A 14,324-nucleotide genomic window follows, 5' to 3' on the forward strand; every position below is an offset into this window, starting at 1 on the left:
TAATAGAAATAGGACGAAATGGATCATACCTAATTCAATAAACTGGTATAGAAATTGCTGTTCATCTTATGACACGAACGAAACTGTTTGTATAAATTTATATTTCTACGAACTAGCTAAAGAAATAAAAGTTAGGCGGAGATTTGTTTGGTCTGTTTGAAGTTACAAGGATTACTGTATTTCAAATTCCTGATTTTAGGTGGAGGAGGACTGGAAATACGTGGCGATGGTGCTCGACCGGATTTTCCTCTGGATATTCACGGTGGCCTGCGTGCTTGGTACGGTGTTGATTATCCTGCAGGCGCCGAGTCTCTACGATACCACGAAGCCGATCGACATCAAGTACAGCAAGATCGCGAAAAAGAAGATGATGCTGATGAACATGGGTCCCGAGGAGGACTAGTCGACGATTCCGCGCGGCTTCGCGCCGCGTTCACAGCGGCAGCTGCTTCACCGTCGTCGCCGTCGTCGCGGGCATCATCGTCGCTGTTGTTGCCACCGCGGTCGCCGGCGTCGTCGTTCCCGTTGCACGCGTTATCGTTTTCGTCGTCGTCGTCGTCGCCGTCGTCGTCGTCGTCTTCGTCGTCGTCGTCGTCATTGTTATCGTCGTCGTCGTTGTCGTTCAGCGGCCGCCGCCCATCATCGAAACTGCCGATTTTCGCGTCGACATGCAAGAGGACCCTCTCTCGATCGCTGTTGCCAGAGATGATGAGACCTCCTAAAGAACACGGCCAGGAAAAAGTAGGAGGCAACGAGTGGCAGAAACGAAGATTCAGGAAGATGGCGTGGATCTTTCCCTCTCCGAATTGTGAATAAATCTGATATTCAGACTTCGATACTGAAACTCTTTTGAACGGGAGACGAGAGTGGGGCGCGGACTGGTTCAGAAGTGGGAGGGGGGGGAGAACGCGAACGAAATGGAGCGTACGAGTTTTGTCGAAAGAAAAATAGAGAAAATCCTGTGCATGGACGTGTGATCGGGAGCGTGTGAAAGGGAAACAAGAGGATGACGGAGCGAATGGGTGCGAGAGGGATGAGCGAGATTGAACGAACGAGACCGAGGAAGAGAGAGAATTGGGGGCAAGAGAGGGGAGAAAAAGTGCCAAATACGCGAAACACACGCGCAACGTATTTTTGTAAATCTGGTTTCATACGTAAGGCTAGAGTCGTGCGGCGAGACGTCGAACTGCCCGAACTGCCGATTTTATATAAGAAGACGTTTAAAACAAACACGTACACATTATATACACGCACGCATCTACGTACACTAGGAGCAGCTACGAGGGGAAACGTATACATGTGATTCTTACATATACACGCGCATACACGAACGTACAGACAACATCTTCACGCGCATACACGTACACATACGGGTTCACACTTGCGCAGGATCCAGCGTGTTAACATTTATACGTAACGAGATGAGTTAAAACGAGGAAAAATAAGAGAGAAGAAGGAAAAGAAGAGGAAGAAAGAAAACGCATCGGGAGAAGAGAAGAAAAAAAAACACGAGGTAGACACACGCGTACGCGTGCGTATCCGTTCAAGGTGTGTGTACACGGTGTACATAGGTATATAGAAAAAGAATTATACATCTATTACGTGCGTAGATATAACTCGACGATCTCACAGCGTATGAGCACGCAACGCGATATTCATCCGCATATATCTCTCGACACATCGTATAATCACGGGAGTGCGCCGCGCTCGCGCGGTCACGACACACGCCACATTCACAACCGAGCACACGAACCGAGCTGGGAACCATAGGGAACCTCGCGGGAGAAACGTACGACGAAGGTGAATTCTTCGGGCTGGAGAATTGCTAGCGGTGATAAAGAACGAGACTCGTCGTCGTCGTCGTCGAGCCGGTGATTATCGTGCCAGGAAACGTGTGCTGTTCGCTCGAGCAACGGGGGACTCGGAGAAAGAAAAAACTGGAAATTTCCTCGTTCCTTCCACTCTTCTCTTTTCCTACACTTTTTCCCCTTTTTTTACTTCCAACTCGATCGTCGAACCAAGTAACGGCGCGCATAATCTTTATCGAAATCTTTTTAAACTCTTTTAACTCGTCCCTTGTAATCCTATTTTTAATCACCACCAAGTTCCTCATCAGTTACTAAAGCAAATGATTCGGTCGAACGCAGAATCCCGTGGTTCGGTTGTTCAATCGCGAGCCAGCGCACGGCCTGGTACGTCGATCCAGCCAGAAATCAAACGGCCGTTCAAATAGTTCTCTCGACCAACGAATCGTTCATCCGACAAGTGATTCCTTCGTCGTGCGTATTCTCGATAAATACACTGGAAAGAAAGAGGAGAGAATCGCGAGCATAGAAGCTCGCAAACAACTGCCAACTTTAGAAGCAACGGACCCTGATCGATCCGATCGATTCTTAGAAGCGAGCAAACGTTATCGATAGATTTAAAGGAGGAAAACAGAGCAAAGGATGTTCCTTAGGAAGACTCGCCGTACCAGAGTGTACCAGGTCTGATAAAATGGGAATTTAACACGAGAATTATATCTCCGTTTCTTTGAGAACGAGCGATTAAGATTCCAGCATCTCCGTGCTTCTTTTTTATCGTGTGAGATAAACGAAGATCTCATGCGTGGTACCGTGGAACGCATGGCTGAAAATCATTTCGAGATGATGGCGATAAAACTCGGCGAATTTTTAGCCGCTAATTGCCTTGCAGCATCGTTCGCCGATCTTGATACTACCCAAACGGTGAACTCTCGAGATACCGTAGACAAGCTAATCGATTACCTCCATCCGTGATTCTATCGACTGTGTTCAAATCTCCGATGAACTTTGTCTATGCACTTTTGTTATCGAAGGATTTTTCCATCATCGAACCCACCGTTCGAGCTTCCTCGCTCATTCAACGATTCTGTTTTACACCCTAATTTCCATGGTCGATCGAGGAAACCTTGGGAAAGATCGGGAAAAAGAAAACGAAAGAAAGTTAGGTCAAAGACTAGGAAACATCATCAATTGCCATTCTTCATCGTTACCGCCTGCACGAAGTCAGAGATTCGCCGAGCTTTCGCTACTTCCTCCATGGATTTTACAGTTGGCTCGTGCAAGCGAATCGATGCGAATAACACGGCGGGGGAAACGACCGACAGACGACAGATGAAGACGGTGCAGCAGATTCAACACGGGTGAACGCCGTGTTTTCAGCTCTGTGTTCCAACGAAAACACGATTGTCGGATGCTGTTCGGAAGCGGCAGAGCTGTTACGCTGGAATCTAGAAACGGAAACACGATTACTCCTCTTTGATAGACTCAAAGATACGGTTTGAGATCGCCTTTCGTGGAATTCCACATACGATAAGCCACTCGCTTCTGGGAATATGCGATAGGATGCTCAGGTGGTCCAATGAATAAACAAATCCCAAACGTTTCGAAACGTTAGAATTGCTCGACCTACCGGTAAACATTGTTTCTCTCGACCACAGAGAACCTCATTTCGATATACAACCTTAGTACATTGATATTTCTACGTTCACGCGAGTCCTCCGTGTTATCCTCGAGCAACCGTTCTAACGTCTCGAAAGCTTCTAGCAGTCTTTCAATGTATCCAGAACTTCCGGATTAAAAAAAAAAACTTCAAAGTTCTACGAACTCACGCTTAAGCCATTCAGTCTTTCAGAAGCATCGACCATTCTCCGGTTCGAACGCAACGCTCAAAGCGTGCTCGACTCGAACTTTATCGACTGACGGGATAATCCACCGTCGAACGCCCATCGTTTGGCCACGTGCTCTATAAGGAACAAGAAAAAAAGGACGAAGAAAAGCAGAAAAAAAAATAAAGAAACGAGACACACGAAGCTCGTGGGTGGGCGCGCGAGCGCGTCGAACGCGTACACTCGTGGATACATACACACACACACAGACATTGTTTGTATATTGACAATGAAGAAAAGAAGGAGATGAAGATGGAAGCGGGAGCAGCCCAGGGGGTGAAAAGAAAAAAGAAACGCCACCCAGGCACTTCCTCTCTCCGCGAACCGGTATAATAATCAATTTATTTGCTCACGTAAAGGTAACGGTATAATATATTTAATATGTGCATATTAGGTATAAACAGAAGATTAATCATACGAAAAACTAAACTAATAAATCGCATAACCGAGGACGATTCACTCGGGCAGCCTGTGGGAGCCGGTGGTGATGCTGGTGGTGCTGGTTGCCAATGGTGTGCAGTGTGGGACGTAATATTAACGCCAATCCATGGACACGGTGAACACGCGAGTGTGCTAATCAGAAGGCGCGATGATCCCGATTCGCCGATCATCGAAGTGATACGTGTTCCGAGGATTCAAGGGGTGGAAGAGGAGGAACACGCGAGAGTACAGGTCCGTGCGATTTCGGTCGCCATTCGGCCATCATTGCGGAGATTAACTTTCCTACGTGAGAAGCGTTGTTCGTCGAGAGTTCGGTAAACTGCCATCAAGTGCAACCGTTTATGATTTATGACGCAATATAAACTACAACGATTTGATGTATGATTTTTTTAGAGGTATGTTTTGGCGTTGCCGAAACAATCCAAGTTGATTTTTACCTTATTTCAAAAGCTTTGATAGTTGTTCGCTTCTTGCAAGGAATCGATCACGTTCCACGGTATTCGTTTCTTTCTTCGACGTTTTCCTGGATGTCGTGTTTGAGTATTTGCCTGGACTTGTTCGGAAAATTGCAGTTGCACGATTCGTCTTTTATAAGTTTATTCGAGGAAAAGTAAGGTCGGGCGTGTCCTTGTCGCAGTGTTGCCAATATAATTATATCCATTCGCGAGTTTTGTGTATTTAAGGAAATTGTCGTGTTGCAGTGTTTCGGCAGTATTTCGCCATTGTTCGCCATTGTTCGCCGGCCGCGTCTCTGACTTCCTGTTCCGGGTTATTAATTTACGACCCGGTTTAAATCAGACTTCAAACGCAGCCACGCAGCCACGCAGCCAGCCTTGTGACGTTATTACGCGAACGTCACACGGCTCCGTAATGTACTATGTGGTGCGACCTCGGGCTAATGAGTCACAGAATTACACGCGCGGCGACACAATCCTTTTTTTTTTCCACCAACAAACGTCAAAATGGTAGAAACTGCGTTTGAAAAAGCTCGTTCAATCCGATTGCCGTGCGATTGATTTTCACGAAAATTCACCTGACACTCGATTACATGGATTTACGGATTTACGGATTTCCTGGTTGATTACAAAGTAACGGTGTGTTGGTATTAAACAAGCAACGACGCATTTGGTGAGCGTTTTCATTTGAAAGAGCGACGCTGCGAGCGTTTGTCGTTACCGCGGCCGTTATATTAAATTTATTTTATGAATTTGCACCGCGCTCGTATTGAAATTTCACTGATATTGTTTTCTACCGAAATCCCGTAAACGCCTGGCTATTAAAGAATTACTTTACGTTAATCACCCTAAAGCAATTTTGTCCTCACGGCAGGGCAGAATTTGACCACGAATATCTCGAGATTCTTTTTGTTCGCCGTTAATTTCGCTAACCGGCGTGCCTTCATTCGAATGTTAGTTTTCCATTAAAAGTGTAAAAAGAGAAAAAAGTGGAAAAAGAGGGAGAAGGAGGGAAGGGTGGATAGCGTAACGCGTGGAAAAGTTAATCGACGCAGCGTGTACGGATCGCTGAAACGCGCGACCGAACGTAATTTCAACAATAACAAAACAATGGCGCAACGACGGCCATTGTTTCGCCGGGAACCGCTCTTCTCCCCCTGCCACACCATCGCTTCGTCGACAATTGCGACAACAATAATTGATACGATTAACGTTAAGAACAGGGGAAACGTGAAAATAAAGGCAGCAAAGAAGAGTTGAGTTTAAAAGAGAGAATGAAATTGTTGGACAGAGAAAGAGATAACACGGTTTAAACGAAGAGATTTAAGAGTTTTATGCTAATGATTAAACGATAGTTGTTGTCGTACGTTAAGTTGCTACTCGTTGATAATAAAACGTTTGATAATCGATCCATGACAATGAAACGTAACACGGGGGAAAAAGTAAAAGGACAGAAAAGAAAAAAAAAGAATAAAACGAACGATCAACAGAAAGTTCTCGTCTACAGTCGTCGTCGATTCGATCTATCCACGCCGGTTCCATTTTACGATCCCATCGATCGACGACGTAGGCTTGAAAAATTACTACGAATGATTAGGTTAAACTGTGTACATTGTAATAACATTACAAACATAGACGTTATGTTTTAGCCACGTCGTAATCGCGCATCGTTACAATCCATTGATCGAGGGGTTGTTCGATCGTTTAGTGCGCGTGTGCGCCAACGAGAATCGAAGCCTCGTAACGTTGTCGTGCCTGTTCGTCCCTTGCGCAGCGAATTTTCACCCTAAAAATCGTCGAACGATTCCGATCACGCGTTTTTCTCGCGAACCAGCGGAAACGAACAGAATCAAATGGTTTTTCGTATTTTATCATCCGACTCGATGGCGTTTCTAATTACGCTGCCGGTTTTTCTTCTCCGTGATTATACTTTTATCTTTCGTTCTCTATCCGACACGTTTTCTTGAAAAACCAGATAAATAAATAGAAGCCAGGGAAATGTAATTACTCCATTTGCGAGAGTATTCGTCGTGCCATTCGTTTAGCTTATCACGCAGTCGTTATTCAATGCTTTAAAACAGAATCGTCCGACAGAATGCCAGAGACCAAGATCATTTCGTTTCTGGAATTTAGTCTCATTTGCATGCTACCGTTGAATCAACCGCGTTTATTAACGTTTACCAGTGGATTAATTTAAACCCCAGGCTAGTGTCGTAAGAATCCGTTTCCACCGGTGGATCGCGGATTTTTCGCCGTATCACCGAGAAATCTCGCGTCTTTCCAACGTGCCCGATGAATAGACCGGTCGAGGAGGACGTGAATAATCTCTCGAGGTGAATAGAAACGATCCGGGACGCGAAATAATTCTGTTTCAGCTGTACGGAGGTGTCCGTGTGGGAGATCCTGAAGCAGGTTATTCCGTCGGTCGTTTCAGCCTGTGGACGTTGAACAACCCTGGTTGGCCAGGGCTTGAAAAGGATGGTCGGCCAGGCTGAACCGGGCGTCGTAATTGAATTTTTCAGTCGCTTCGGGCCTTCGTAGACGCACGATTCATTAGCAGTGTAAACCCCGAGGCTAGAAATTAGGGCGGGCATGTAAGGTAAACGAGCGAACGAACGCCAGGCAAATGGATTAAAGCGAGCGAGTTGTGATTCGGTGAACGTGCGCCGGTTCTCACGGGACGAAGGAGACTCTCTCGATTATCATGGACGTGTCCACGTTTCCGTGGAACTAGCCAGTAGAGGTTTGATTAAAATTTGAGACTGCGTTTCAGCTCTGTCACCTTATTCTTCTATTCGTTCATGTTTGTTCACCGGTTCGATCGTAATTCTGCTTTCCAAATTCTCGTCATTTTCAATGGAAGAACGTGGAAGAGAAGAAAGAAATATGAAAACGCGTGATCGGAAAACGTGCCTCCAACAGAAACGAAAAAACATATAATATAAAAAAGAAAAAAAAAATGAAAAATCCGTCTTCCTGTCTTCGTGTTTTTCCAGTTTCTCGCTGTTCTCGCGTGTCCGTATTCGGATACATGGTTACACCGACTACACCGTTGGATCGGAGATTAATACATAACGTGTGACTGTGCGTAGATTAACAGAGTAAGTGTTTACAAACGTTTAAAACTCGCGCGCGATAGCCTGATAAGCAAACCCGACAATTTTGCGTAAGTGATAATCTCGTGTAAGCATGTTAATTAACTAATAGGTAGACCCTTCTGATTGTGACCCTCGTGCCAGGACTTGCGATCGAAGCGCGACACGGAATGAGATTTAACAATCGGCTGATCGAGAAATCGTTTTTCTTTTTATTCGTCACATCGACGCCGCGCTCTGATTATCTTTCTTACTCGTGTACGGTTTATCGTTCGATAGACGCACCTTCGTTCTACAAAGAACAATCGTAAACTCGATCGAATTCTCTTCGATTAATACGCTGTAGATAGTAGCTCGAAGATTTCAGTGTTGTCGGCGAGAATAATCTCGAAAGGCTTGGCAACGAATACTCGCTTGGAAATTAAATTGAATGCAAGTGGACACGCATGACCGGTCGTTGAAATCACCGGGCGGCCGATCGCGCGGCTCAGCCGCCACACATTTCGTCGATCGTCCAGGCTTCTCCGTTTTTACGTCGGTCCGTTTTACGTCCGGATGCCCAATGGGTCGATTCCGAGTGCAGAACCGCATGTTCTGGGTCACAGTCGTGAAACGCTCAAATAAATCAAGTACTGTGTATCGTCAGAAGCTTAAAGTCTTCCATGGGGCATTCCTGACAAAGAAAGACGATTTTCTCGGGGTGATCCGCAAATGAAAGCCGATGAAAGGGAAACCGGGCGAACCAGCATTTATATATACATAGAATTTGCCGAATACGTCGTCCAGTGGACACACCGTCGATTTAACGTGGGAACGTGAAAGAGGAATGTTAAACCGTCCATAAAGAGAATTTACGTAACAAGTACGACGAACAACAGGGATTTTTCGTTTCCGTTTCGCGAACGGGAATTTTGTACTTCATCCAATGCGCGGTTCACTGCGTCGTCCGATCGAATAATCCCATTGTCTCTACGTTTTTTCCTCAATCCTCGAAATTTCCCTTTTCATTCTTTATTGCTTTCAATTTCTGAACGTTTGACTGACATTATTTTATTCCTCCGCTCTCTTTTCTATTTTTTTTTTTTCTTTCCTTTTTTCTATCCCTTTGAATCCGACCAATTTACGTTTTCGCATCGTGAAAGTTTCGTTCTCCATTTCGTTCATTTTTCATATCCGTTGAAAAACCGTTCTTAACGTCAGTTCGACAATCATAACCATCGAACGTTTCCATAGTCGTACGCGAACCCTCACCATTGAATCACCATCGAACAAGGCCGCATCTCTTTGCTACGGGACAATTTTTCACGTTTTCATCGAGACACCGTAATCCATGTCGTGAAATAAAATACTAAGAGCAAAAAAAAAAAAGGAAAAACAGAAAAAAGCGAAGAAGAGAAAGGGAGAGCAGAAACGTAGATTATTAGCGTAACGAACGATCGCGAAGAGATCGCGAAATGCCGTCGACAACAACCGGAGAACAGACGCGAATCACGTTTTACACAAAAATCGCGATACACGCGTTAAGGGCGCAACTAATTGGACGATTTGCCTTTATCATTCGAAAACGTTAGGAATTTCTGCCCTCGATGCGTTCTTCCATCTTTGTTGGCGCACACGTGCGGTTCCCTTCTCTTTGATAGATAGATATCGTCGATCACACGAGAGTTTCGAAGATGAGACACACGTCGTACTGCCTTTTCAAGCGTATCATTGGAATTCTTTTTCTTTGTACAAAAATTCGGAAATAGCAGGTTTATGAAATTGCTTCTCGTCGTTTTTCGTCGACTGTTCTTTTATGCAAACTATTATTTGCTTTAACATTAGAGCTACCGAAATCGTCAAATTGTCAAGTTAATAAGATTTCACGGTAATTTCGTACATTCGCAACGATGTATTTTTCACGATTTCAATGATTTTTCATCAAAGCATATGAATGAAGGCCCATTTTTTTCCTCTACGTCACGTTATCCTTGGCACAAATTTGATATTTTAGTCGTCGGTAGCTCCACTGTTGAAATGAAGTAATTCTTTTGCAAAAAAACGAACGGTTTGCGAATAACGTTCTGAAGTGCAATACGAAGTTCGCAGTACTAGCGTGCAAACGATTACGCGAGAGGCAGGCGTTTCAAACAAGTGGCAAATTCGATTAGCCGCGCTCGTACGTACGTTCGAAGCGGATTCGGGCGATGAAAGGCACGGCACAGCGGAATGGCAGCTATGTTTTGCCGCAACTCCCATGTTGTGCAAAGACGTCGGAAAACGGAATAGGGAAGTAAGCTGGCGAATAACCGGAACGAACGGTGGGCGCGGCTTCCAGATCACGTAATGAATTATCGTCTTTTGAAACAAAAGGGTTAGCGAACAAAGACCATTTCGGGCTCTTTTTCCGCGGTGGGCGCGTTGCGTTTTCGGTCCTCACGGATAAGCTTCGGCGCTGTAATTAATGTTCGCACGATCGTTGATCTTTATTCTATATTCTCTACTTTTTCTATTAGCCGCACAGAGATAGCCGCGGAATAAAATAAAAAAGCAGATCAAAAGAAAGAAGTAGAAACATACTACATATTATCGTGGAAATGGCAAGGTCTAACAATTCGATGTTATTAGTATTTTCAAATAAGAATTACTAAATACTTCGAAATACGTACAATTGTTAGAATTAGGGCTACCGTATGTAAGTTGTGCGATATGGTTTAAAATTAATCTTCCAAAGGAACTTCGCTTTACGCCTGAAAGTTTCGATTTTAATAATTGTGTTACGCTTTATCTCTAAGAATATTCGATTCCGAGCAAGAGAGTTATAATCGAATACAATGTTTATATTTTAATTTCAAATTTAGAAACTAACAATTTCTATAAACAGACTGATTTACAGAAAAATGGTATATTAATAAGAAACACGTGTGAAGCGATGATAAATCGAATGAAAAATATGAATACATATTTTACACAGAGTAATTAAAAGAAGAAACAACGTTCAGTAAGATAAGATTATCAATTTAATAATACGCATTATACTTCAAAAGCAAAGATCGATATTCGTACGAGCTTCTTTCTAGCAGCAGTGGCCATCGTGTTAAGACAGCGCCGGAGCTCTGCCGTGAAGATCGGAAACCCGTCGACGCTGATCGGCCCCAGTTCCGTTCGACTCGTATCGATTTCATTGGATTCGAGGCACACAGTATTTTTCTACCGTGTAATTTCATACTTTTCCAATTGTCTTTGATCTCAACGACCGTATCGGCATCGTCTTGTTCCTCTACAACGCGGCGATCGAACGAAGCCACCGCGTCGATCTGTTTAGAACCGCGTTGACCGAAACGGGTTCGTTTGTCGAACACGTTCACCGGAAGAATTCCACGACACGAATTTACAACCATCACCAGGGTGGACCGCGGGTACCACACTCACACAGACATTCAAACACATTTACACGCGCATATATACATGTAAGACAGCTACATTTGGAGCTACCAGGGAGGGGGAGGGGCGAATGTCTGTTTCGAAGACGCTTCACCCCCTGTGGGAGCTCGTCGGAATAATCATCGAAGTCACACGACTTGGCCACGCGAGATCCAACGATCGTGCACAGCCCTCGAAAGCAGGTCGATCGAATTCGAGGAGTAAACTCGCGGACAGCGTCTCGCGATGGCTGAAACCGGCCAGGAAGTTTCTGGCCAGGAAGAGGGAGGGGATGAGATGGGTAACGGAGGGGTGGTAGTTAGGGATCTCTTCGTATGTTCGAACAGATTAAATCGAAATCTTTGCTCAACGTTGCATACGTGTTATATATAAAATAAAGTAAGATGATGTTATCGTCTAGTGTTGAAACATAGTGTTAACTGAAACGGACAGGGGTGGGTTGTTCGTGTCTTTTCCGGCCACGTCGTTGCCGTTGATGTTTCCCGTTGTGTTCACATGGTACGAAGAATATCGGGGGATTTCTTTTTTTTCTTTTTTTTTTTTAAGGAACATGTTGTAGAAAAATTGCGAAGAAGGAAGAGGAACGCGACACCATCGATGCGCACGATGTAGGATGACGGTGAGTCGGAAGATGGCGGAGGTTCAAGGGTGGGAGTGTGTAGATTATTAATGATAACACAATAGTAATAATGATAACTAAATAACGATTTACTAATAACGACGCTAACGCTGTAAGGATAAATGAAGCATAGTAATAATGAGTAATGATAGCACGTAAAAAACGCAGTAATAAACTACCATTTAACAATAAACGAGTTACGGTAACGTTAAACGTAAGAGTAAATAAACGAGAAAATAATAAACGCTAAATAACAAAATATCGAGTATTAATTAAAAAGTACCCTTAACAAGTATATCGAGCGCTAACTCTACTATCGACGATTACGAAACGTTATACGGTGTATTGTTATCGAATTCCAAAGATGAAAGAAAAAAAAATGCAAGAAAATAGTAAGAAGCAAGAAGGAGAAGAGAGGCGGAACGTGGGGGAAAATTAAAAGCGGACAAACATAAAGCGAACGACCGTTGTTTGACGAGAGGAAGGACCCGATGAAATTCGTGTAAAACTGATAGTATTGTTAAGACAATCAGACACTTATTGCTCCGGCCACCTTGAGGGCCATCCGTGAATATTTGTTGTCGAGGTTTGTTCCTCGGAAAATTTCGAAGGAGAATGACGAAGAAGGAAGACAAGAGAAGCAAGAAGAAATGGGTGCGAGCAGAATCGTCGCGCGCCTCTTCTCAGCCGGACAAAGGACGAAGGAGTAGCACGGGCAGAATTTTCATTGTAGCAGAATGCGTAAGAGAAACAAAGGGGAAAAGAAAGAGAAAAAAAACCGAGAGGAAAGAAACGTGTGACGAACGTTTCGAAGAAGATTGACGAAAACCTTCGGCTTTTACCCCTGCATTCGCCCATTCCACCCACCCTCGTCCTAGCAGAAACGAAATTGTCGGAGGGGGCTCGATCAGAAGGGAAACAGACAGGGAAAGAAGAGAAAACACGGCACGTGTTCGTCGAGTGTGCCGCGGGACGTTTTTTTCTATGCCTCACATTTTCTACGGTTTCAAAAAAGAAAAAAGAAAAAAAAAATAGCATGCAAAGGAGCGATTATTAGAGATTGAAAAAGGATATTAGGGCTAGAGGGGAACTGGTGCACCCAAAAGACGGTCATCAAGTTTTTGCGGGAATCAATCGAGCCACGTTGTTGCGTAGGAACTGAAGAGCGACAGAGATGGCACCCCGTTTGCCAGGGGTGTGGTTAAAAGCAGCGACGTAAAATAACGAGATCGCACACGAAAAACACAAAATACGCGACACGCATCATTACATAAGCTCATAGAAACAATTATACAGGTTGTACGCGTGCGTATGTTCGAGGAAAGCTTCGTTTCTGACTGACATCGCTTTCGTTCTCGATCGTCAACTGTAAATATAGGTTTTGTATAAAAACAGAAACGAAAGTGTAATCACGAATGAATTCAAACTATCCTCAAATGCCCGCAAAATCTCTCCAATACTTTCCTTAGATCGATTTCCTGATTAAAACACGAACTATGCACGCGTGCACAGTTATACACATACGCGCCGCGACCGAAAGGGGGAAAACAAGTTGCCCTCCCTCGTTGAACGTATTCTGTCTCCTTAGAAGGTAAGAAAACACGAAACAGAACGGTGGAAAAGGCATGGTTATAGCCGATCGATTTCAACGAGTGCACATCGAACTCGTTCGTTCAGTGACCACCCTCAAGCTTGTTGTTCCGTCGGGGGTGAAAAGATCATTCTCGGTTGAAAGCTTCGTCTCTCCTTCCTTTCGATTTCGTTTCCATGGTCGCCTCCTGCTTTCGCTCCTTTCTTCTGTTTGCCGTGATTTCACGCGGAGGGAAATGTCGCGAGCGTTCGTAAACGGGGAGAGGGTGGGCGCAAACACGCATACGTTACAGGTTCACTCACATACGCATACACACGTACACGAAGGTCATTTATGTATAAAAAACGGAGGAAAGAAGGAAAGGAAGAAAGGAGGAAGAGGAGATGTGGGAGAAACGAAGAAGATTACGACGATGTTGACGACGATGATAAACGATGACGATGAGTTGTGTTATCGATGAGGGTGGAAACGAAGGAAATGAAATAAAAAAATAAAAAAAAACCATACGAACATTTTGTTATATCCGTACGTAAGAACGTAGAATGACGAACGTGTGTTATTAAGGAAGTAAACGTATCGAATCTACAGTTAAATGTTTACGATAAAATTACGGGTAATTAAGAAGATTCTAGATTTTTTCTAACTAATCGATTCGTACGGCGGACTCGTGCCAATCCTCTAGATTTACGACCTAAAACGAGATATACAAATGAGATGAAGCTGTTATCCTATATTAAGTCGGCTTGGAATAAATATTTGATTATACGTATTTAACGTGTGACCGGTCTGTATGCCTGACACACCGAATGCCTGATAGCCGAATGAACGTAACCCGTTTGTCTGAAAGCGACCGCGAGTGAGCGGAATTGTACGATGAAATCACACATAGCGATGAGATTACGCAAATAAAACAGAGAAAAGAAAAAAAGAAGAATTTGATAAGTAAGTTATTAACCTGGTGCGCGTGTGCATGGTGCGAGAGACAGAGGTGTGAACGAGCATCGTATCTTTG

The 14,324-nt window shown here is 44.1% G+C and overlaps 1 protein-coding gene across 1 annotated transcript in view; it reads left to right on the forward strand.

The window, feature by feature from the left end:
• LOC117212052 (acetylcholine receptor subunit alpha-like 1) overlaps positions 1–13,850 on the forward strand; it is a 163,028-nt gene extending 149,178 nt beyond the window's left edge. Inside the window, exon 7 of the mRNA XM_033456512.1 lies at positions 200–13,850. Coding sequence (XP_033312403.1) covers positions 200–403 — 204 coding nt within the window. The 3' untranslated portion in view covers positions 404–13,850. The remainder of the gene's footprint in view (positions 1–199) is intronic.
• The last annotated feature ends 474 nt before the right edge of the window (positions 13,851–14,324 follow it).

This window comes from Bombus bifarius, unplaced genomic scaffold (genome assembly GCF_011952205.1).
Source record: "Bombus bifarius isolate JDL3187 unplaced genomic scaffold, Bbif_JDL3187 scf7180000008274, whole genome shotgun sequence".
NCBI classification, from domain to species: domain Eukaryota; kingdom Metazoa; phylum Arthropoda; class Insecta; order Hymenoptera; family Apidae; genus Bombus; species Bombus bifarius.